This window comes from Hippopotamus amphibius, chromosome 13 (genome assembly GCF_030028045.1).
Source record: "Hippopotamus amphibius kiboko isolate mHipAmp2 chromosome 13, mHipAmp2.hap2, whole genome shotgun sequence".
In the NCBI taxonomy this organism is placed as follows: domain Eukaryota; kingdom Metazoa; phylum Chordata; class Mammalia; order Artiodactyla; family Hippopotamidae; genus Hippopotamus; species Hippopotamus amphibius.
The window spans coordinates 47,276,686-47,299,979 of record NC_080198.1 but is presented as its reverse complement, the minus strand read 5'-3'; the positions used below and the strand labels follow the sequence as shown (position 1 = coordinate 47,299,979).

Here is a 23,294-nt window from a genome sequence, read left to right as displayed (position 1 = left end):
GGGCTCCAGGTTTCCCACCCCACACCTCCCTTACAGCACCCTCTCCTAGCTCAGTAATTCTCAGTTCTGCCTGCCCATTAGAAACCTGAGGGCCCTTAAAAATACAGATCCTCAAGTCCACCCCCAGGCCATTTAAACCCAGGTCTCTAAGGGTGGACATCATATTTCTAAGTGCCCAGATGACTCAGAGGTGCAACCAGAGCTGAGAACCCCAGCTCCAACTGGCTATGGAAGAAAAGAAAGTCCCCCAAAACTGTTCCAGGCCTGACACCTCCAGGTAAGGCAGAGGAGCTATGGGCAGGGCTTAGGGGGAATGACATATATTGCTTTACTTGAAAGATGTCGTGTTCATTGCGAAAAATTGAGGAAACTCTCAGAAAAGTACACAGAAAACACCCTATGGACACTGGGAGCCTTTCCCAAGGCAGGGGTAAGAAGGGGGTCCCATAAGAGCCCTACCGGGCTGACAGCTCCCTGCGTTTACACTGAGGTGGGGAGCAGAGTGGCTACCCCCACTTCACATTGGACCAGTGGGTCACACATGCCTCACCTGGCGGGAGGAGGGGGGGAAAGAGGGTACCATCCTGGCCCTAGCTGTGTCTAATTGGGGTGGGTGCACGGGGCTGGGCAGAGCCACACAAGCCCCGCCACGGAGACTCACGGCACCTCCTGGTTCGCAGAGCCCTAGGGCTGCTCTTCGGACCGTCCTCAGGCTCGGGCACTCCTCGCGGCCCCTTAGAGCGGTGGCCCCGCGGGCTGGACAGCCTCCACCTCCTCCGGCCCTGGCGGTTCCCATGGCGCCCTTGGGGGAGTCGCTCCCGGACCGTGCGCGCCCGGGTGACCGTGTCACTGCTTCTCCGCAGCCTGCAGCCAGGTGGGGGTGAAGTGGACCCACGTGGGCCCAAGGCTACTCTCAAGCGCGTGGGACCGGACGTTTCCAGGCCGTGGGATCCAGGAACCGAGGCAGCAGCTCCGCCCCTGGCCCGAGTCCTGTCCGCGCTCAGGAGGGGCGCACCCCTCCCCACAGGACCCGGTCCCCACGAGAGGCGACATCCTGCACCTGTCTGGGAGGGACTCGGATGAGACCTGGGACACCAGGACACGGAGCTGGGAAGCAGAGCGCAGGTAACCTGGAGGCTGGGCCTGGAGAGGCGGGGCTGGCATCCAGCGCCTGCCCCGCCCACTCCAGGCTCTCCGACGCCTTTGTCAACACTGTTGCAGAGCCGGCTGGGCCTTCGGAGATAAGCCGGTGGGTGGAGGGACAGAGCAGCTCTCAGAACCCCCGGAATCTGCTGGGCGAGGGCGGGGCGGGTCGCCGCGGGCCGGAGCAGGAAGAGGTCAGTGGTACCAAGCGGTCATGGCCAGGGCGGTGCTGGCTGAGGCGAGCCAGGCTCAGTGCCCTTCTGACTCCAAGCCCGGATCCGTGGGAGGGCGGCCGAGCTGCAGGAAGGGTTGGCGGAGCCCCCTCCTTGCCCCGGGGAGGATTCAGGGAGAGGCCGGGTGCCCCCTCGTCCTTGTAATATACTGGCTGCCTGTGAGCACTGCTCGGGGCCTCAGTTTCCTCCCTGTGCCAAGGGCCCGATCCCATGCAGCTTGTCCATACTAGACACAATACAGTGCTGCTTCTCTAGGTCCAGGCCAGGCCCTGGGCCCACTGCCATCTCTCTGCGCCTGGGGTCACAGGTTACAAGGTGAGGCTGTTCTAGAGTAGGGCAGTTATGCCCACCCAAGTTCTTCTGGGTCCCAGAGACCCAGAGAAGTCTAAGGAGAGGGTCCTTGGAGAGGGCCTTGTGCCTCCCCCCCAGCTAAGCTGTTGAGGCTGCATTGTGCCAGGTGGCGGGTCCTGCCCACAATGAGGGTGGAGGGAGGTGCCATTTTGGTTGAGTCCAGAATGTGGAAAAGGAGCCATGGGAAGATCTAGGGGAGAGGCTTCCAGGCAAAGGAAACAAGTGCAAAGGTCCAGAGACTAGAATGAGGTTGGTGTCTTGAGACACAAGAATCCTGTAGCTGGAATGTGGTGAGAACTGAGAAGAGTGACAGGAGATGCAGCCAGAGGGACAGGCAATTGGGAATTTTATTTTAGGGAAGCTGCTGGAAAGTTTGAAGCAGGGGAGTGGAGTGATCTGATTTATGGCTGAAAGATCCCTCTGGCAACAATGGAAGGATGGACGTAGGAGCCAGAGAGACCAAGAGAGGAGTTCCTGCTGCCAACTAGTGTGAGAGGCTGCCTCCCAGAGGGGCTGGCCTGACTCAGGAGCGGGGATGAACCAGCCACTGGCCAGTCTGGTGGGTGTGAGGGAAAAATGGGAACCCGGGATGGCTCCCAGGTTTGGGGCCTGAGCAACTGGATGTTCCTGCCATTTCCCGAGGCTCTGAGGTGGTAGATCTGACGGAGGCCTGATGTGGATGTCAAGCGTGAGGGCAGACGTGCCTGGAGAGATGTGACCGGATGAAGGAGATGGAGGCTGGGGGAGTTCGGGAGGAGTAGGAGTCGGGGTCAGAAGAGACACTAGCGTTTCCATGCTGTTTAGCCTGGGGACTGGAACTTGGGGAAAAAATACAAAGGAGACAGGCAAAGCGGCGAAGGCTTGTGCTGGCTGACGTTTAAAGGTCCCAAAGCAGACAACGGTGCAGCCAGTGCGCGGGGAGAAAACTTGGGCTGGGGGCGGTTTCAGGAGGAAAGGGTGGTCCAGCGGGGTCCCTGGTTGGTGGAGGGAGAGGGTAAGGTTGAAGACAGGGAGCCAACCCCCAGCTTTCGGGCTCTGGGGCCTAGGAAAGGGCCACTTCCAGGGAATGAAGAACGAAGACCAACCAAGGTGGACTGAGAGAAGCTGAGATGAGGCTGGGAGAAGGGAGCGCGCACGGTTTTGCGCGGCACCGGACAAAAAGAGAGCGGAAACAGATGCGCACAGACAGAGAGGCGGAGCCAAATGCACGCACGCAGGTGCACGCAGGCACGCTCACGCACACGCACACGGTTGCAAAAAGGAGCAGAGGCTCAAAAAGTCGTGTCACACACGAGGCCGGACACACAGACGCGCACAGGGACTGGCCAAGTGCCTTGTGACACGGGCCTCCGTTCGCGCACAAGGATCCAGGAACTCTGTCTGTTAAACACAGTCACACACTGGCAGTAGGTCCCCCTGGGCACTGCTGGACCCAGATTTCCTGGAGCCTCCCCACCCTGTGCAGCGAGCAGTGGCGGTGAGGACTGGACATGGGGAAAGGGTCTCGGGACCAGTGGCAGCTTTTAGCCGTGTTTCTGTACTGGAAGGGACGGCCGCAGGGCTGCTCCGTGGCTGGGACTGAGGCCTGTGGTCTAAGGTAAGGGATGGCCGTGCCCCTGGAGTTTCTGGAAGGCTCTATTTCCCAGCTCCTCCCCCACCCCACAGTCAGGAGGGGAAGGAGGGGGCAGCCGAGGCGTCTTCCCTGCAAGGGCTGGACTGGCCTCTCCCACGATGGGTATCAGGGCTCCCTGGGGAGGGCTGTGCCGGGCAGCGAACCCGAATTGGGGGTGGGGAGGACAGCAGAGATGCAGGAGGGAGCCCTGGCCACCTTCCCGCACCTTCTGAAGTGGCCTGCGCCTCGCGGAGCCAGACGGCTCACTCCCCCAGCCAGCCTGGGTGCTGCTTCCTCCTGAAGTTTGCTGGGTGGCCTGGCCTTTTGGAGGTCAGGGGTCAGGGACTCTCAGAAGGGAAGTCACAGTGGATTCCACACCCCACATCTTGGCTCAGCCCAGGCCTCCATCCCCTGCCCTCTCTGGTCACCAGTACCCAGGAGGTGAGGCCTGGCAGTCCAGCTATGGCCCTGGGGACGGGCTGGCTCTCGGAGAGCTGGGTCAATATTTGTGGACTGACTAACTCAGTGAATGCCCCAGCCCGACAAGCGCTGGGGTGTGTCCTGCTGGGCGGGAACAGGGATTGAGTTACAGTTGGGGGGGCGGGGAGGGCGATGGGCAGAGCCTGGCCCCGTGCCAGGCTCAGCACTGCCCACAGGCAGGGTGAAGGCAGGAGCCGTTTCCAGCAGGTAGGCCGGGCAGGGAGGGGACTTCGGGGCCAGGGTGGGGAGGGCTGCTGCGAACCCGGTGTGCCGCGTGGGGTCACTGGGCTCAGGGTTGCCGAGGGGCCCGCAGAGCTGGGGAGGCAGCGAGCAGCCCGGCAGGTGAGAACACTGCTGGGGGCGGGGAGGCTGCGACCAGAGCGGCCCAGGGAGGGGGGCGGGGGGGACCTGGCAGGTATTGTGTGGGGTGGGGGCATCTGTCTCCCAGAATGCATACACCTGGGCCCCGGCCCTGCCCCCTCTTCCCACTCCAGCAGGCAGCGCCCCTCCGGCCTCCCTGGAAGCAGGCAGAGACCTCAGGGTCCGCGCCTTCACAGCTTCCCCAGGAGGAGGAAGTTACACACGCGGGGAAGAAAAAGGGGCACCAGAGGAGGGAGGAGACTCTGGGTAGAGAGAGGGGCGGGCGGAGGGGTTCCCCAGGGAGAGAAAGGGGTGTCTGGGTGAGAGGAGAACCCAAGGGAGGGAAAAGGAGGCCAGGGGAGAGATGGTGCATTGAGGAAGGAAAGGGATGTGGCGTGGGGGGGGGGGGGGGGGGTCCCGGGGAGAGAAGGGGGCGTCTGAAGGAGGAAGGGAGCACAGGGGAGAGGGGCAGTCAGGAGGGAAGGGGGCACTGGGGAGGGAGGACGCTTGGGGAGAGGAAGAGGGCACCCGGGAAAGGAGGGGGCACCGGGAGAGAAGGGCATGTCAGAGGAGGAACTGGGCATCTGGGAGAGAAAGGGGGCCACGGGTGGAGGGAGTGGGCCCCCAGAGAAGAGAAGGGGGCTTCCAGTGGGAGGAGAGGATACCAGGTAGAGGGTCCCCCCTCAAGGTGGGTGATGGAAGGGGAAAGGGGGCCACCCTCGGGTGGGAGAGCCTGGTGGGTCAGAAGGGGCGTTTTGGGGAGGGAGGGGGCCTCCTGAGGGAGAAGGGACTGCCTGGAGGAAAGAAGAGGGTGCTGGGGAGAGAAGGCCCCCACCCTTTGAGCATCCCTTCTCCATCCCCCCAGAATCCAGCTGGAAGACACGTTAGATGGGATGAGGCCTCAGGCCCTGGGAGCCTGAGAGCTTGGCTCCCCAGGCTGGTGCTGGATATCCGGGCACCCTCCCAGCTTCCTGGGGGTGATGCTGTCCCCGCCCACTGAAACCAACCCAGGCCCAACTTTCTGGCCACAGTCTGACCTCCCTGCCCCACAGGGAGCCCTGGTGACCCCTGTGCTGAGCCAGCCAGTCTTCCTGTCTTCCTGTCACTGTTGCACAGTTACAGCTCCTAACCTGTACCTCTGGTCACTGCCTGCCTGTGCCCTGGTCACTGTCACTAGTCACTGCTTCTGCCTGTCACCGCCGAAGTCGCCATGCCTGTCATTTGATGTCATCACGTTTCCTATTGCTTGACACCACCGTTACGTGGTCACCATGTCTGCCTGTCACTCATGTCACTGTCACAGCAACAGACCATCACGGCGACAGCAGTTCTGGGTGCAGTTAGAGCGCATGGTGACTCCCCTCTCCGTCCACTTTCACTCCTGTGGTTACGGGCTGAGGACCTGCCAGGTGTCAGGCAGCCGCAGCTGGCAGTAAACAGGAGGACAAGGCCCTGGAATCCTCTGCACAGGGGGTCTCCAGCACAGGTTCAAGGGGGCAGCTCTAGACCCGGCAGGACCCCCTCAGCCTGCCCGGCTCTGGGCAGCACCCTCCCCCACGCCCCCACACATCCATGGCCATCTTGGCCCTCTTTGAGGGGGCTGGGTGTTTCCCACCATGAGCTCGCCAGGGCCTGGGCCTGGCCTGGACAAAGGCCACTCGGTGCCCCCTGTCACGCTCTGCCTCTGATTCTGTAACTCTCTATCTCCTCTCTGACTTTGTTTCCCCGGATCATGCCATATCAAGGGCGTTCTTCCTGCTGATACAACACGGCTGGAATGGAGTGGGGAAGGGGCAGCAGAGGAGGGAACACCACACCAGGGCCACTAGGAGTGAGACATTCAGCAAGAAGGGACTTCTGGGTCTCCTGGGCAAAGCAGCAGCAGGAAGGAAAAGTTGCAGCTGGCAGGATTTAGGTTAGACGTCGAGAGAACTTCCACGGATGAAGGAATGACCAAACCTCCCACAGAGGTTTCTGTGGGAGGGGGTGCGGGGAAGCCTGCCGACATGTGACAAAATCCAGAGCCCCCATCTTTCCCCAGATCCCTCTCATTCCCTGCTTCTCTCTCCTGTGCACGCTCAGAACCACGGAGCACAGCAAAGTCGCTGTTTGCCGAGCCCGTGGCTGTTTGAAGCCTGTGTGTATTAAGCGTTCAGCTCTGTTTCAAGAATTTGAGAGTGTTTTGGTCTGATTTACCCAAACTGCTCATGTTAACTAAGCCTGTCACTTGCTGCAGAGTTTGTCACCTTCTTCAGAAGCAGTCCGTGTGTGCAGAGCCTGTCCTGGGTTTGTAGAACCTCTGTCTTGTCTGCAGAGCCTCTTTCTGTCCTGAGCCTGCTTTGAGAGTCTTTTTGTTTTTAAAAAACAGCTCTTTATTGGAATATAATGGCTCTACGTCTTGTGCCAGTTTTTGAGGTACACCAAAGTGAATCAGCTATATTTATACATATATCCCCATATCCCCTCCCTCCCGTGACTCCCTCCCACCCTCCCTGTCCTGGCCCTCTAAGTCATCACCCATCATTGAGTTTATCTCCCTATGTTATGCAGCAGCTTCCCACTAGCTATCTATTTTACATTTGGTAGTGTATATATGTCAATAAGAGTCTGTCTTTTTTCTGCACCTGGGTCTTTTTTGTTTTTTTAATAAATTTATTTTTTTGCTTACTTATTTATTTATTTTATTGGCTGTGATGGGTCTTTTTTGCTGTGCGCGGGCTTTCTTTAGTTGCGGTGAGTGGGGGCTACTCTTCGGTGTGGTGTGTGGGCTCCTCATTGCCGTGGCTTCTCTTGTTGCAGAGCATGGGCTTTAGGCACGTGGGCTTCAGTAGTTGCAGCACATGGGCTCAATAGTTGTGGCCCACGGGCTCTAAAGCACAGGCTCAACAGTTATGGCACATGGGCTTAGTTGCTCCGCAGCATGTGGAATCTTCCTGGAGCAGGGATCGAACCCATGTCCCCTGCATTGGCAGGCAGATTCTTAACCACTGCGCAACCTAGGAAGCCCCCAGCACCTCGGTCTTTTTAAACAGTCTGTCCCTCTTTCCTCATGGATAAGATATGCTTTTATTGCAGAAGCTTCCTGCACAGAAGCCTATCCCTGTCTACGAAGCTTGTCCCGCGTCCTTGGCTGGGACATCTCTTTCTGCCTAAAGACACTGTCCCTGTTTACACAGCTTTGTCTGTTGACAGTACCTGTCCCTGTTAGGAGAACCTGTTTCCTCTGCAGGAAGTCTCTGTCTCTAGACTCTGTCCCTGTTCACAGAGTCTTTTCCTATTTCAGAGCCTGGTTCTGTCTGTAGAACCTGAGCCCTATTTGTACAGTCTGTGATGTTTTTCAGGGCCTTTGCCTATTTGCACAGCCTGTCTGAACTTCCCTGGATAGAAACTGTCTGCTTGCTGGCGCTACTCTTAAGAAGTTTCTCACCGCCAGGGGTTGCTCTACAGAGCACATCCCTGTTGGCAGAGCCCATGCCTGTCTGCACAGTCTATTCCTAATTCCGTGTGGACTTGTTAACAGAACCTGTCCCTATTCGTGGAGCCTTTATCTGTTTCTAGAACTCATCCTTTTCTAAAGCCTGTCGCTGTTTGCTGAACCTGGGCTCTCTGCAGAAACCCAGCCCTGTTTCAAGATCCTGTCCATGTCTGGAGCATCTGTGCTAGAACCTGGAGCTGATTTCCTGGCTGGCTCCTTTCAGCAAATCCTGCCCTCTCCGAAGACGCTGTCACTGTTAACAGAGGCTGTCTGTTTGCAGAGCCTTACAAAACCTCTCCCTGTCTGCCAAGTCTCTGTCTGTAGAGGCTTTATCTGTAGAGCTTGTGAGTTTTTGCAGAGCCCGGATCGCTCTGCAGAGCTCACAGTTGCTTGCCCCGCCTGTTCCCATCTCCCTGTGTGCAGGATGTGAGGCTGTTTCTGGGGGCTGTCCCTGCGTGCAGAGCCTGACCATGCCTGGAGAACTTTTGCCTGTTTCAGAGCCTGCCTCTGTCTGGGAAGCAGTTCTCTGATGGTGATTCTGTGCCTGTTCACAGAGCCTTGCCTATCTATGTGCCTGTTCCCATCTGCAGAGTCTGTCTCTTCTGCAAAGAGTCCCTGTCTTAAGGGTTTGTCCCCAGCCCCCTTTGCAAAGCCTTTCCCAGTTCTGCAAAGCTCCTTCATACCAGCAGAACCCGGGACAGTTTGTAGAACCTTTCTCAGCATTTACAACCTTTGCCTGTTTGCCCAGCTTGTCTGAATTTCCCTGCGTCCAGTCTGTGTCTCTTCACGCAGGTTCGTCCTTACAAAGGTGGTCCCTCTCAACAGAACTCATCTTTTTCAGGAGAACCAGTGCCTATTGCATCCCTTTCTTGGGTCTGAGGAAGCTGTCCCTGTTTGCAGAACGTGTGCTTGTATGCAGAGCCTCTTCTCTGCAGGTACTGTGTTTCTTTGCATGGCCATCTCCTTACTGTCTGAAAGACCTACGCCTGTTTGCCTTGTGTGCAGAGCCTGTCTTGTCTACAGGATTCTGTCTCACTTCAAGAGCCTGTCCCTGTTTGCAGACTCTGTCCCTGCCTATAGCACCTGGTGTGACTAGCACAGCCCTCGCCTGGCTGCAAGCCTGTCATTGTCTACAGTGACTGTCCCAGGCTGCATATCCTGTGTCTGTCCGCGTAGCCTGTTTCGAACTCCCTGTCTGTTTGCCGAGGTTGTCCATAGACTCAAAGCCTATCATTGTCCACACAGCTCAACCCTGTTTCAAGAGCACGGACACAGACGACAAGTCAGGTCCCTGTTTGCAAAGCCTCTGTGCCGACATCTGCAGTACCCATCCTGGTTTGCTAGCGTTTGTGTTTACACAGCCCTCCTCTTGAGAGGCGCAGGCTATGATGGAGGAGCTCTGGAGAGCTGTGGGTCGGGAGAGCTCTCATTTGGAGCCCAGAGGGCAGGCGGCCAGGGCCTGAGGACTCTGGCTCCTGTTTCCTCCCTCCCTCCTTCCTGATCTAGGATGGACAGCAGCAGGGGCCTCCCAGCCATCGAGAGCCACAGGGACCTCCACGTATGGATCATTGAGGTGAGCTGCACAAGCAGACAGGAGAGCTGGCGAGAAAGACAGCGTGCAGAGCTCCCTCCTGCAGCCTACCCCAGAGGGACATGGCTGGGGGGAACGCGATCTCCCCAGTCGTCACTAGGCACCCTTCTCTCCCAGAACCTGAAGATGGTGCTGGTCCCCGAGCGGGCTCATGGGAGCTTCTTTGAGGAGCACTGCTACATTGTCCTGCACGTGAGCACTTGAGAAGTCCCACGGGGGGGCTGGGCAGGAGGCATGGCCTGCTGGGGGTCTGATGGTGCAGACTAAGCTCCGCCCTGGGAAGAGGCAGGCTGGGAGCCGGAGAATCACATCCTATACCGAGGCTTCTGCCCTTGAGGCCCCTTCACGCTTCCCTCCCCAGTCTCCCTCTCCTGTCTCTCCTGTTGGAGGAAGCACCTGAGCAGTTTCCCCAAAGCCCCGCGGTACATCCTTCACCTCGGTCTCCATCCCCTCCCTGGGACCTTGGCCCCCCACCACACACAGACACAAACACCTGGGCCCTAGGTCCCCCAGAACCTGAAGGCCACGCCGGGCGCGCCCAAAGACCTGCACTACTGGGTCGGGAAGGAGGCTGGTGCGGAGGCGCAGGGTGCGGCGGGCTCCTTCATGCAGCACCTCCGTGAGGCGCTGGGTGGCGCCACCGTGCAGCACCGCGAGGCTCAGGGCCACGAATCCGCCTGTTTTCGCAGCTGCTTCCGCCCAGGAATCGTGTGAGTGAGGCGGGCAGGGGGCTGGGGACAGGCGGCTGGGAGGGGCAGGAGCTGTGATGGCTGGTAGCCTTGGGAGACTGTCCCTCTCATCACCGTCTGTGGGGTGGTGTTGGGGGGAAGGGGCAGGTAACAACGTATTGACGTACAAATCATACCATACAACCCACCCATTTTAAAGTATACAATTCAGTGACTTTTCGTATAGTCACAGACCAGACTTGCGTGACCCATCGTCATAACTTTAGAATGTTTTAATCACCCCCAAAGGAAGTCCCCTGCCCTTTCACATTCACATCACTCCCTATTTCCCCCAGTACTCCCTCCCCTGGGTCGGTATAGATTTCCCTCTCTTGGGCATTTTACTTACACAGAATTATGCACCACCATTTACGGATGTACCACATTGTAATTATGTGCTCATCACTTCATGGATATTTGGGTTGTTTCCACTTCTTAGCCGCTGTGGGTAATACTGTCGTTCACATTTGTATACACGTCTTGGGTGGTTTTTCCTCAGTTTTATTGCGATGCAGCTGACGCACAGCACTGTGTAAGTTTAAGGTGTACAGCCTAACGGTTTGACTTGCATTTATAGTGAGATGATCACTGCAGTGAGTTTACTCACCATCCATTATTGTATACAGGTTTTTGTGTAGACATATGTTTTTCATTTCTCTTGGGTGTACACCCAGGAGTGGATCCCAGGGTTGTTTTGAGTTTGCTTTTCTGCTACTGTGCCCAGGAGAAATATGTCTTTTGCTGTAAATTGCTTCAAATATTTATTTAATTAACACTTGCAATATATTAGGTTGAACCATGGGAAATTGCCAGTATTTGATCATTTCTGTTGCACCTAATACATGTAAGTAGTTTATACATAAATGCGTACACGCATGTATACACGCACATGCAGACAGCGCTCCACTCCGTGCATGTCCACCCACAGATGAGCACCCACACACGCCAGTGAGTGTTCATGTCCACCTACACACGCATATGCGTGAGTTGCACGCGCTCACATCTGTACTCACACTGACGCATAGACATTATATCCCACATGCATACAGGTGTAGACACATGCACGTGTCCACTTACCTACACGTGCATAAACACGTGCACATTCCTGCCCCCATGTGCTTGTACATGCGTGTGTTCATATCTACTCACACACACATAGTAAACAGGCACGTGCACGTCCCCACACGTCCGCACTCACCCCAGTGCACGGCAGCCTGTGGTCTCACAGGGACCCCTGCTCTCCCCAGCTACAGGAAGGGCGGCCTGGCCTCCGCCCTCAAGCATGTGGAGACCAACGTGTACAACATCCAGCGCCTGCTGCGCGTCAGAGCGGGGAAGCACGTGTCGGCCACCGAGGTGAGGGCTGCCGGGGGTGCCACCTGGCCTCGGGCTCAGCCGGACTGCGTGTCCTGGAGCATGGGGAAGGATGGGGGGTGGGGGTGGCCATGGGGGGAGCGCTGGCGGTCAGCATCTCCCGATGGCCCAGCCTGATGAGGAGAGAGAAGGCAGAGCCGGGCTTCCAGCCCCACCCCTGCCACGCTCCTCTGACCCTCTGTTTCCTCATCTGTCCCGTGGGCACACGAAGAACTAGGGAGGTGAGGCAGACGAGGTGGTGCACCTGGATGGCCCTGGTAAGCAGCACAAAGAGGCGTAGCCTGATTTGGGCAGGTGCACAGCCCCCCACTCTCATCTACATCGTCATTGTCACCCATAGACACACACAGTGTCTCCCACTGTCACCCCGAGGCCACTCGGTCCATAGGGTGCTGCTGTGCACATTAGACCTGAGTGTCCCTTACTTCCGCCTGTCGGGATATTGGTGGAAAAGACTGATCTCATGAGAACAAGATGGTTTGCTGCCATCCAGTGTGATGAAGAGTCAGGGGTGTGATGCCTGCGATGTGAATGGGGACACTGAGTTGTGTACGGTACCGTCTGCGTGGTACGTGGCCGCTCTGTGACTCACAGTCTCACCCAAGCTCGCGCAGTGTCATCCGCAGATTCAGGGACCATACATCCCTGGGCTCGCAGGGCCACTGTGCAGCCTCAGGTTTTGCCTGTTAACCTGGCATAATTATTCAGACGTTACTCTCCAAAGTGTCTCTGTTGGGATGATAACTGCCCGTATCCACAGATAACACGCTGCCCCCACACAGGCACACGTGCACTGTCAGCCAGGAGCTCACACACTTGTGCACATTTGATGGACACCTGCACGCACATCTGCACGTGCGGATACACTGATACTTGCGCCCCACTTGTACCCATGTGTCCGCGTACATGTGAACTGCCATAGACTCGCGCTGAGTGAGAAGCGCCACGCTCAGTCTCGGACACCCCGGGAGCCTGTGACATGCAGCATCGCCTACAGTTACACACGCCCAGAGATGCACCCCGCCACACCCACAGTGACCCCCAGGGTCTCAGATGCTTACACGGATGTGTGCCTGCACGCCGTCAGAGGGGTGTCACAGGCACACGTACACCCAGTTGCACACAGCTTCATGCACACAAGTGACGCACCCGAGCTGTGCTCACGTGGGTGCGGACCGGCTGCAGTGCCCCTCCACCTGGGTGCGGGTGCTATGACACACGGTCTCCCTTCCTGACCCCCGGCTCTGGCAGGTGGAGCTCTCCTGGCACAGCTTCAATAAGAGTGACATCTTCCTGCTAGACCTGGGCAAGATGCTCATCCAGTGGAATGGGCCCAAGACCAGCGCTGCCGAGAAGGCGCGGGTCAGTGTCTGCCCCGGGGAACGAAGGGGTGCAGGGCTCGGGGAGAGGGGTGGTCCTCCGGGTGCCCATGCTCCAGCCACCCCAAGAGGTGGGCTTGGCTCTCCACCAAAGAAGCTGATAGGCACCTAGAAGCTGAGTCTAGATCTGGCACGGGTGGTCCCCTGGATGCCAGGATAAGGGGATACCTCCCCTGGCCCCCAGCCTCTGGGAGCTGAGCAGCGATAAGGAAGGATCTGGGCTGGACTGTCTGAGAGGGGAGGGCAGGCATGCTGGGGATGCCCTGACTGCCGGCTCCTGTCCCACAGGGCCTGGCCCTCACCCGCAGCCTCCAGAACAGAGAGCGTGGTGGTCGTGCACAGATTGGCGTGGTGGATGACGAGACCGAAGCCAGTGACCTCATGCAGATCATGAAAGCTGTGCTGGGCTGCAGAGCGGGCAACCTGCACGCCGCCATGCCCAGCGAGAGTATTGACCAGCTGCAGAAGGCCAATGTCCGCCTCTACCAGTGAGCAGACCTTGGGAGAGGGCAGGGTGGGTAGAATAGCCCAGGTGTGCATGTCCATCATTACTGCAATAACACGGTGTCTCTAGGAAGCCGTCTAGAAAAGGCTCATGGGTTTCTGGGGCAGACCATGTGGGACCTTAGACCCAGCCTGTACTCTTGCATGGCTGCCTTTCTGAGAACCCATTGTACAGACAAGGCAGCTGAGGCCTTGAGAGGACCAGGGAGCTGCCTAAGGCTTCACAGCAAGGCTGCCGTGAAGACCTCAACTCGGGGCCCCAGCCCCCAAGCCTCTGCCTCTGGAGGCAGGAGGGGAGGTGGTGGCTGAAGTGAAGCCAGGCCAGGGAGGGGCTGATCTGCCCACATCTGCATGCCTGTCCCCTAGTGTCTACGAGAAGGGCAAGGATCTGGTGATCCAGGAGTTATCAACCTGCCCACTGACCCAAGATCTGCTGCGGGAGGAGGTGAGGCAAGCCTGGCCCCAGCCATCCTATCTATCCTCCCCACCCACCACACTCCACAACCCCAACCCAGTCTGGACCACATACTGACCAGCCCCACTTTTGCTCCCAGGACTGCTACATCCTGGACCAGGGTGGTTTCAAGATCTACGTGTGGCATGGACGCATGACCAGCCTCCAGGAGAAAAAGGCTGCCTTCAGTAGGGCTCTGGTGAGGCTCTGGGGCACCGTCTCAGAGGAACATAGCACTGCCCTAGGGTCTGAGGGAGGAAACAGACCTACCCTGCAACCTAAGCTGGTAGACATCGGTGTCCTGGGGTCTAAAGAGAGAGGTAGTCCTGCCCTGGGGCTGGGAGGGGGATACATTCTGCTCTGGGAGCCCTGTCTGATGAAGGACATAATCCTGTCCTGGGGTCTAAGCCTGGAGACCTACCACCCTGTCTGAGGGAGGAGACACAGCTGTGCCCAAGAGTCCTAGGGGGAACACAGGGGCCTTCTCTGGGATACCTTGGGTTTGTGGCCTGCCCCGAGGGGCCCTGACCGGGGAAGACCAGATAGCATCCAAGAAATGATGTATAAAAAGGGGATATGGGGGACCTCTTAGAGTCTGAGGATTCCCCAGCACTGGACTCTCCCTCCTTTTCCAGGAGGGGAGGCAGGGCTCTGCGTAGGGTCTGACAGGTGGTCACAGCTGGCTCTTCCCGAAGCCTGGACTAAGGGGACCCTGCCTGTCCTTAGGGACCTCGGAGAAGTCGGTAGTGCGGGACCTAGCTCCTTAAGCGGGTCGTGAGCTCAGTTAATGAACGATGCTCAGTGCAGCGGCTGGCCCTGCAGCGTGAGTGGCAGGTCCTGCGGGTGGAGCGGAGCAGTGGGCCCTCGGGCCACATGCTTGACAGAGCCCCCACCCCAGGGCTTCATCCAGGCCAAGGGCTACCCAAGCTACACCAGCGTGGAGGTGGTGGACGATGGCGCCGAGTCCGCCGCGTTCAAGCAGCTCTTCCGTTCCTGGTCTGGGGAGCAGCGCAAGAATAAGAACCTCCGCGGGCTGGGTGAGGGGGCGTGGCCGGAGGGCGGAGCGGAGCTCCAAGCCGGAGCGATGGGGCAGAGCTGGGCTGGAGGGGCGGGGCCTTGCCTGCACGGGGCGGGGCCCAGAATCTCCAAGAGAAGGATGAGGGGGCGTGGCCGGAGGAGGCTTCTTTCGTGATTGGTGGGGCGAGGCGGAGGCGGGAACTGCGCAGACACCCTGTGTCCCACCCTCAGGTAAACTGCTTCAGGTGAAGCTGGACGTGGGCAGGCTGCACAGCCAGCCTGAGTTAGCGGCCCAGCTCCGGATGGTGGACGACGGTTCTGGGAAGGTGGAGGTGAGGGGCACCGGCTTGGCTGGGGGACGATGGGTGCACAGGTGTAGGCTTTGTCTTCAGGTGAACTGTATAGCTGCTAAAGTGACCCAGGTACGCCCAGGTGCACATCTGCACACAGTCAGGGACACCCAGGGGCATGTGTACGTATACATGCACCCCCCACAGCCAGCTCACACACGTGGCGTGTGCAATCACACACAACCATGGTCACTCCCTCGGTGACACTCATGGCACCCAACACAGTGACATTCGGACAAGTAATTGTGCCCTTTTGTCATACGTGTGACACAGCCATATGTGTTATAGACACACATACTGACACCCTGTAATGCACTTAGTCACAGCCAGGTACACAATTGCCAACATGGAAACGTACAACCTACGTCACACGTGATCACAGCCCCACACACGCAACCTCCAGCACACTGTCACACCCATTCAGCCACCCATCTGCGCTCAGACCAATGTTCTGGGAGATGCAGGGGCTGGGGGCTACTTCCAGGCTCTGTACAGGGCAGGGTTGCCTCTTGACCTATTGAGTCACCCCTGGGACCTTAATGCTTTCAGGCCTCGGTTTTTCTTAATCTGTAAAATGGAGGTAAAGCTGTGGTTCCACCTGGCCCTGGGGTTTGTGTGGGGGTGCTGTGAGATTATGGGAACAGGACAGCCGGGCCTGTGTGAGGAGTGCTAGTTTTCAAGGTAGGCTGAGGTCAGAGAAAGTACTTTCTCCAAGGTTCTCTCTGACATTTGCCCTAATATGGACAGTGGCGGTAAGTGGGGAGAGACTGAGATAGGAAAAGACAGGGCAGAGGGGGAGCAGGGAGAGAGGATGACAGGTTGGGGGAACAGGGAGAGACAAAGGAGAGGAGACCGAGAATGATGGACAGAGGGGGTAGGAGACAGAATAGAGGCAGGAAGGGATGGGATGCAGAGCAGGGTGGGGTGAGGGCACAAGGAGAGGAGAAGGGGGATCAGGAAGAGATGGGGCACCCAGGGAGTGACAGGGGGCAGCCAGGGAGAGAGAAAAGGAGAAACAGGAAGGTGAGGGAAGGGCAAGGGAGGAAAGAAGGAGGGGTCTGCAGCCCAGGCCCCAAGCACAAAGGGAGGGGACCCCCCCCCCCCCCACCACAGCCAGCAGCCACGGGGACAGGCAGCCAGGGGAGGGCCCAAGCCAGAACTCCCAGGTGAATGCTGCTCCTGGAGGCGTGTGGCTGGAGTCAGCCTCTTCTGCAAAAGGCAGGATTCTGGGTGCTGTGAGGCTCCGCGTGGGCACAGGATGCCCAGACATTGTTTCTTGCCATGTTGAGGTGGGCCTTGTTACCCCCACTTTACAGATGGGAAAAACTGAAGCTCAAAAAGGTCTCACTGCCAGTGTGGGTGACCAGGATTCAACCGGGGTCTGCCTGGCTCCAGGGCCCATGCTCGGCTACCCACAGGAACAAGAAATCACATTAAGTGTGACGAAGTGTTTCCCTTTCAGTCTTTGAACAGGCTTTGCTTTTTTAAGTGACACTTGAAAAAAGGAAATTTTTCGAAGAGCCTCAAAGCCTTGCCTCCGCCCACCTTCTGCTGCCCTGGCCCGAGCAGCAAACAGCTGTGCAGGACCTGTCTGGCCCTGTGGCTGGTGGGTCAGGCCGGGAGGCCTGTGGAAGCCTGGGCACCACACGCCAACTCAGAGTCCTGGCGGAGAGCAGTCTGGTGCAAGTGTGGGTCCCAGGGGTCCGTGGGGGAAGCACAGAGCTGGGGGGGAGCCCCTTGCCCGCACAGACAAGGCTGCACAGGTGAGGCATGCCTCCAGCTGCAGAGCTTCCTGGCTGGACACAGGGTAGGCGGGCTGGTTCAGGCGGAGGCACCACCCGTGTCTCCTGTTCTGCAGGTGTGGTACATCCAGGGCTTACGCAGGCAGCCCGTGGACCCCAAGCATCCTGGACAGTTGTATGCAGGCAACTGCTACCTTGTCCTCTACACATACCAGAAGATGGGCCTCATCCAGTACATCCTGTACCTGTGGCAGGTGCGCCAGCCTGAGTGGGGTGGCGGGTACCCTCAGCCGAGGAGCTGAGAGTGGGGTCTGGGAGCTGTGCCAGGCCCTCACCAGACCTGCCCACAGGGCTGCCAGGCCACCACACACGACATCAAGGCCCTGCAGGGCAACGCTGAGGAGCTGGACCTGCAGTACCGTGGAGCCCTGGTGCAAGCGCACGTGACCATGGGCAGCGAGCCCCCTCACTTCCTCGCCATCTTCCAGGGCCAGTTGGTGGTCTTCCAGGTAGGGCCTGCCTTGCCGCCGTGGCCACGGCCTCTCCGCTCCTCCACGCACCCGTGGCCCTTACACGTGCGTGCTAAGTGCCTTCCCTGCAGGCCTGGGGCCAGCTTACTGCCCCTCGGCTTCCCAGTACTTGTCCCGAGGCCCAGGAGCTCCAAGGATCAGCCCTGCCGGAGTTGCTTCCCCCGTCCCCAGGGCCAGCCACAGAACAGGGGCGCGGGTGAGAAAGTTGAACGGAAAGGGAGCGGGGGCCTTACCTGGGGTCACACACAGGCAAAGCTGCTCCCCACTTTCCGCCTTCAAGGCCTGAGGGGTCCATGCTCTGACCCTTCAGAGATGGTGCGGGGTCTGTTGAGAAAGGGCCTGCTTCCCTATTCTAGACAGGTGGGATCCTCACACTCCACACTCAGAGCGTCCAGAAAACAGAAGTGGCTTCCAGAGAGGGGGCCTGAGGCAGTGTGGCCCCCAGTGGGAGAGGGAGGCAGCCCCAGGAGCCCTTGGCTCAGCCGGAGGCCCGGCCCTCTCGTAGGGGAGCGCTGAGCACAACGGGAAGGGGCAGCCAGCGTCCGCCACGAGGCTCTTCCACACCCAAGGCACCGACAGCTACAACACCCGGACCCTGGAGGTGCCAGCCCGTGCCTCAGCCCTCAACTCCAACGACGTCTTCCTGCTGGTCACAGCCGGCCTCTGCTACCTCTGGTTTGGGAAGGTATCCCAGCAGTGACCGCTGGACTCACGCCCGGGGCAGTGGTACCAGGCCAGGGAAGGGTCCACTCCGCAGCGGAGACTTCAAGTCCAGCCTCAGATAGGCCAGGAGGGAGGTGGAGGAGAGGCCACAGTGTCCCTTCTGGAACCTGGGGGAAGTTGCAAAGTGACGGGTGGACCTGGGCATCCCATCCACGGGTCAGAGCCAGGACAGGCCCGGGCTGCCTCCCCTCCTTCCTGCCTCGTGCGGGGACCACGTCCCTTCCCAAGTCTCTTGGGAAAAGGAGGCCTAGTTCAGGTTGCCAGGGTTTATCTCTGGTGTTCAGCATAAACCATGAATGATCTCCAAGCCCGGGCGTCCCCATCCTGTGCTCTGGACCTGGAGAGGGTCCCAGTCCCTGTGACCTTGGTCAGCTGAGGAGACAGAGGCCAGGAGAGGGAGGAAGGGAGACCCTGGCTCACGTGTGCCCTGCCATGAGCCCAGGCCTCCCGTGACTCGGGCGCGGCTCCCCACAGGCCCCCATTAGTGGAGGATGTGGGGCTGGAGGTGAAGACCCCTCTCTGTGCAGGGCCTGACCCAGCTCTTTGCCTGCCAGGCCTGCAGTGGTGACCAGCGTGAGATGGCACGGACAGTGGTCACGGTCATCTCCAGGAAGGACAAGGAAATGGTGCTGGAGGGTCAGGAGCCTTCCCACTTCTGGGAGGCCTTGGGGGGCCGGGCGCCCTACCCCAGCAACAAGAGGTGATGAGGATGGGAGGAGGGTGCTCTTCTGACCCAGAGGAGGAAACTGAGGCCCAAGAGGGTGGGTGACTAGTTAAGGGTCACACAGGGAGGTGAAGAGGCCAGACTAGAGCTGAGAACTTGTGGCTCCCCAGCGCAGGGGCTCCCAGGAGCACAGCCCACCCTACTTCCCTTCCCCCTAACTCAGAGCAGGAAGATGCCAGAGACAGCAGGGCATTGGTGCCCTCTGCTGGCCAAGTGTGCTCCCTGCACAGTCCCCATCCTGGACCATCCTCTTGGCAGAGGGCCAGAGGGCAAAGTGTCATTCCCCGTCCCCGTGGGTGGTGTCCGCAGTGTAATATGACTGTGTGGGAAAACAGTGTGTGTGGAGTGTGCAAAAATAGTGTGTGTGGGGTGTGTAAATGGATAAGGGTGTGTTTGGGAAGGAAGGGCAGAGTGAGGCCTCAGAGGGACCTGGGAGCAGAGTGCCGGCAGCTGTGTGTGTCTGTGGGGCCCGGCCATGCACTGTGCTGCACGCAAGTCTCCTGAGCTCCTAAGTGCTGCTGTCCCCCTCTCTCCGCCTGGGTTCCATCCTCCCACCGTGGGCCTGAGGCCTGGCTCCTGGACTCCCAGCCAGGTGGCTGGGCTCGAGCTCGGCCCTCCCTGTGCACTCAGCCAACCGCCCCCAGGTGGCAGGGCTCCAGCTCGGCCCTCCCTGTGCACTCAGCTAGCCGCCCCCTCCTTCCTGGGGCTCCTTCCCCAGGAATTTCATGGGGCAGCTTGTGCCCTGGCTGCCTGTGGGCAGACAGACCCCCTAACCTGCTTTCCCCACTGACACGAGGACGTAGAGGCCCAGAGAAGGACAGGCATTTTTGGAGTGGATCCTGGGATGGGGGAACGTGGAGAAGGACCAATGCCTCCTGTTCCAGGAGGTGTTGTGTTCTAGCCCCTGGGAGGCGGCGGAGGGGTGCTGTGCTGGGGGCTGGCTTGGCCCAGGCGGATCAGAGGCCCAGGTCTCTCTGCGCCCCTCATGGCCTTGTGCCATGCTGGCCAGGCTCCCCGAGGATGTGTCCAACTTCCAGCCACGACTGTTTGAGTGCTCCGGCCAGACGGGTCCCCTGGTCCTCACGGAAGTGGTGTTCTTTAGCCAAGAGGACCTGGACAAGTATGACGTCATGTTACTGGACACCTGGCAGGAGGTGCGGCAGCCTGGGTGCCCGGCTGGGGTGTAAATGGGGTGTGTCTACACCTGCGTAACGGGGTATGAATGTGTGTGGCTTTGTGTTTCTAGCCATATGACTGCATAGAAGGCTGCAGGTGAGTGTGTGACTGTCTGTGACACTGTAACACTGAGTGACTGTGCAATTATGTGACTGTGCATGAGACACTAGGGATGATTCTGTGTCCCAGGGAGCCTGTGGGAGACTATGGCTGTCTGTCTAGGACTTGTGTATGGTTGTGACCAGTTGTGTAGTTGGGTGTAACTCTGTGTGCCTTATGATGGTGTGTGTGAGTCCATGCAACTGAGTGCCTATGGCTGACATGTCAGTGCTGAGTGGGTGGCCATAAAGTGACCGTGTGTGTGTGACTGATACTTCTGTGTGATGGCATTTGATCTCTAGTTTTTTTATTTCCTCTCTGGTCTTTATTATTTCCTTCCTTCTGCTGACTTTAGGTTTTATTTGTTCTTCTTTTTCTAATTCTTTTAGGTGGTAGGTTAGGTTGTTTGAGATTTTTCTTATTTCTTTGAGGAAGGCCTGTATCACTATGAACTTGCCCCTTAGGACTGCTTTGGCTGCCTCTCACAGATTTTGTATGGTTGTGTTTTCATTGTCATTTGTCTGTGTGTGCCTGCATTTGCCTGTGGGTATGCAGCTGTGTGTAATGGCTTTGTGGTCGAGGAACTGGCTATAAGTGACCAGACCATCTGTAACTGGTGACACTGTGAGAGAGAGACTATGTAACTGGCTACAGTTGTGAGTGCCTGAGTGACTGTATTTGTGTGACTATGTAGTCGTGTTTCTGTGTGGCTGGATGCAATGGTGTTTCAGGCTAATGTTTTCCCGGCTGTGTGATCCAGTGTGACTGTGCTTAGATGCAACTATGTGTGAGTATGGGTGACAGTGTATGGCTGTAATTTGCCATCTGGCTGAGTGGCAATGGACAATTGTGTATGTGTAGCTGTGGTCATGTGTGTATGTATGTGTGTGTCTGCATCACTGTGCCTGGGATTCTGTGTGAATGTGTCAAGGAGGTCTTTGGGCTCTTGTCCCACTCAGAGCACAACAAAAGCCCCTCCTCCAGCTCTGTGACCGGCAGCCCCAACTCTCCTCTGGCTCTGCTTTAGCCACCATGGCCTCCTGGCCGCTCCCTGAACATGCCAGCGTGCTTAGGGCCTTTGTACTGGTTGTTTCCCCTACTCAGAACACTTTTCCCCCAGACATGCATGTGACTTGCTCCCCCACCTCCCTCAGATCTTGACTCCAATGTCATCCTCTCAGTAAGGCTTTCCCTGACTCTAATTTAAAATGACAGTATCCACCCCACCCACCACCACACTTCTGTTCTGTCCCTGCCTTATTTTTCTCCATCTGATATTCTACATATTTTACTTATTTGTGTCTGCCCCAGCAAAATGAAAGCTCTACAAGGGCAGGGATTTTTCATGGTCGAGTGCCCTGTGCCTAGAACGTTGCCTGGCACAAGATCGGTGCTCAGTAAATATGTGTGGATTGACTGCACACGTGCGTGCCTGTGACCCAGAACATTTACGGGGGTGAAGGTGTGCAGCTGGCCTGCTGGGTGGGTTTGGTTGGCTGGGATGTGTGCGTGGGGTTCTGAGACCACCTGATGGACAGGGCTGGGAGGGAAGTGGTCAGCTCCACCCGCCCAAGGCCAGGCCCCATCTGTGGCCCAGATCTTCCTGTGGCTGGGGGCAGCTGCGAGGGAGCGGACGCAGGAGGCCGTGGCCTGGGGCCGGGAGTACCTGAAGACCCACCCGGCAGGGAGGAGCCTGGCCACGCCCATCGTGCTGGTCATGCAGGGCCACGAGCCTCCAACCTTCACTGGATGGTTCCACACCTGGGACCCCTACAAATGGACCGTGAGTGAGGCCTGAACCCCCCATCCCCACCCTAATCCGGGGAGACGGGCCTGCCCTGGCAGACAGAGGGGAGCCATTGTCCTGCCCAGGGACCTCCGGCGTGTGGGGGGAATCTGGTCCCTTGGGTGCCCCTCCATCCGGTGTCCACCCTGATTCTTGCGCCCAGAACAATGAGTCATATGAAGAGGTGGTGGAAGGCAGCCTGGGAGCCGTACCTGCCATCTCGGAGATAACAGCAGTGAGTACTGGGGCCTCCCAGGGGTCTGGGCTCAGCTGGCACGGCCCGGAGGGCAGGATAAGCAGGGAAGGAGCCAGGTGCCGGTAGGGGGCAGAGGTGGCAGTTGGGGGCAGGAGGGCCGGTGGGCTCAGTGTGGCCTCCTGCGGGAGGCTATCCCCCAGCTTCCCCAGCCTGAGTCCCCTCTCCGGACAGGAGGTCAACAACTTCCAGCTATCCAGATGGCCAGCCCATGGCAGGGCAGGCCCGCCGGCCCTGTGGGCCCTCAGGGGCTCAGAGGACAGCTCCGAGAATGAGCTGGAGCTGGGTCCCAAGGCGGGCGGGGGCAAGAGCGCCAGCAGCAGCTGCCACAGCAGCCCCAGACCCACGGTCCGCGGGAGCCTGCCCCGGGAGCAGCTGATGCACCAGGCTGCTGAGGACCTGCCGGAGGGCGTGGACCCGGCCCACAAGGAGGTGGCTGCCTGAGACCCCGGCCCCCCATTCCCCCGCACTGCTGCACACAAAGCCCAGCTGCAGGCGCCCAGGGCGCGACCCACGGATGGTGGGCAACGTGCAGAGGCGTGGGTTCCAGATAGGGTGATGGGCAGAGAGATGTGGGAGAGGATGACACCTCTGGGTGGGTGGGACAGGGTTCTGGGCTCTGCTGACGCCCTTCCTCTGCCCCCACTCCCCGCCACCCCCCAGTCCTATCTCTCAGACTCTGACTTCCAAGATGTCTTTGGGAAGTCCAAGAAGGAGTTCTACAGCATGGCCAAGTGGAGGCAGCAGCGGGAGAAGAAGCAGCTCGGCTTCTTCTGAACCCAGGCCCGGCCCCTGCCAGCGCCGTCCTCACGGCCAAGACCGTGGGCACCTCCCCCACACATATATAAGCCCCCGGGGAGGCCCTCCTGGCACTCCCTACTTGGAGACTCCTGGGTCACTAAAATAAAAGCCTGTGGCCCTCACAAGGTGTGGTGAGTGGGTTTTCAGGTCTAGGTCACTCCGTAGGTCCGCCTCCAGGAGGAGTAGTCCTCTGGGGCTGGAGGTGTGGGCTGTGACATTCCAAAAACTGAGCCCTCTGTACCCTCCACCATGCAGGGGTCTGTTTCTTGCTGGTCCCTCCAGCCCAGGGGGACAGATGACCCCCTCGCTCCAGTGTGTGGTTGGCGAAGTGGAGAGTGAGGTGCTGGGCCCCAGTGCTCTGGTGCACGCACGCTCTAAAGGGATTTCTCTGCTGTCCAGGTAAAGAGAC

The 23,294-nt window shown here is 58.7% G+C and overlaps 1 protein-coding gene across 8 annotated transcripts; it reads left to right on the top strand.

Moving 5' to 3' along the window:
* Positions 1-172: 172 nt before the first annotated feature.
* VILL (villin like) lies at positions 173-23,005 on the top strand. Of its 8 annotated transcripts, XM_057704694.1 has the most exons (22): positions 173-277; positions 864-1,125; positions 8,496-8,589; positions 9,161-9,227; positions 9,363-9,437; positions 9,750-9,955; positions 11,221-11,329; positions 12,599-12,709; positions 13,015-13,214; positions 13,597-13,675; positions 13,785-13,883; positions 14,583-14,721; positions 14,933-15,033; positions 16,910-17,047; positions 17,144-17,302; positions 17,829-18,008; positions 18,601-18,746; positions 19,780-19,924; positions 21,643-21,828; positions 21,995-22,066; positions 22,259-22,516; positions 22,748-22,973. In XM_057704694.1, the coding sequence occupies exons 4-22, from the start codon at positions 9,162-9,164 to the stop codon at positions 22,859-22,861; spliced, it is 2,583 nt and encodes an 860-aa protein (XP_057560677.1). In that variant the 5' UTR covers positions 173-277; positions 864-1,125; positions 8,496-8,589; position 9,161; the 3' UTR covers positions 22,862-22,973. The 8 variants fall into 8 exon arrangements, with proteins under 8 accessions (XP_057560677.1, XP_057560676.1, XP_057560679.1 ...); XM_057704693.1 differs by lacking the exon at positions 173-277 and having other exon boundaries at positions 788-1,125; positions 22,748-23,005; XM_057704696.1 differs by lacking the exon at positions 173-277 and having other exon boundaries at positions 788-1,125; positions 14,595-14,721.
* Positions 23,006-23,294: the final 289 nt, after the last annotated feature.

Excerpts from the sequence above, each read along its gene's own strand:
- VILL (XM_057704693.1), top strand. The coding sequence starts at position 9,162 with ATGGACAGCAGCAGGGGCCTCCCAGCCATCGAGAGCCACAGGGACCTC. Across the intron at positions 13,215-13,596 it reads GCCAATGTCCGCCTCTACCA|TGTCTACGAGAAGGGCAAGG; the intron begins GTGAGCAGACCT and ends CCTGTCCCCTAG. Across the intron at positions 17,048-17,143 it reads ACATCCTGTACCTGTGGCAG|GGCTGCCAGGCCACCACACA; the intron begins GTGCGCCAGCCT and ends ACCTGCCCACAG.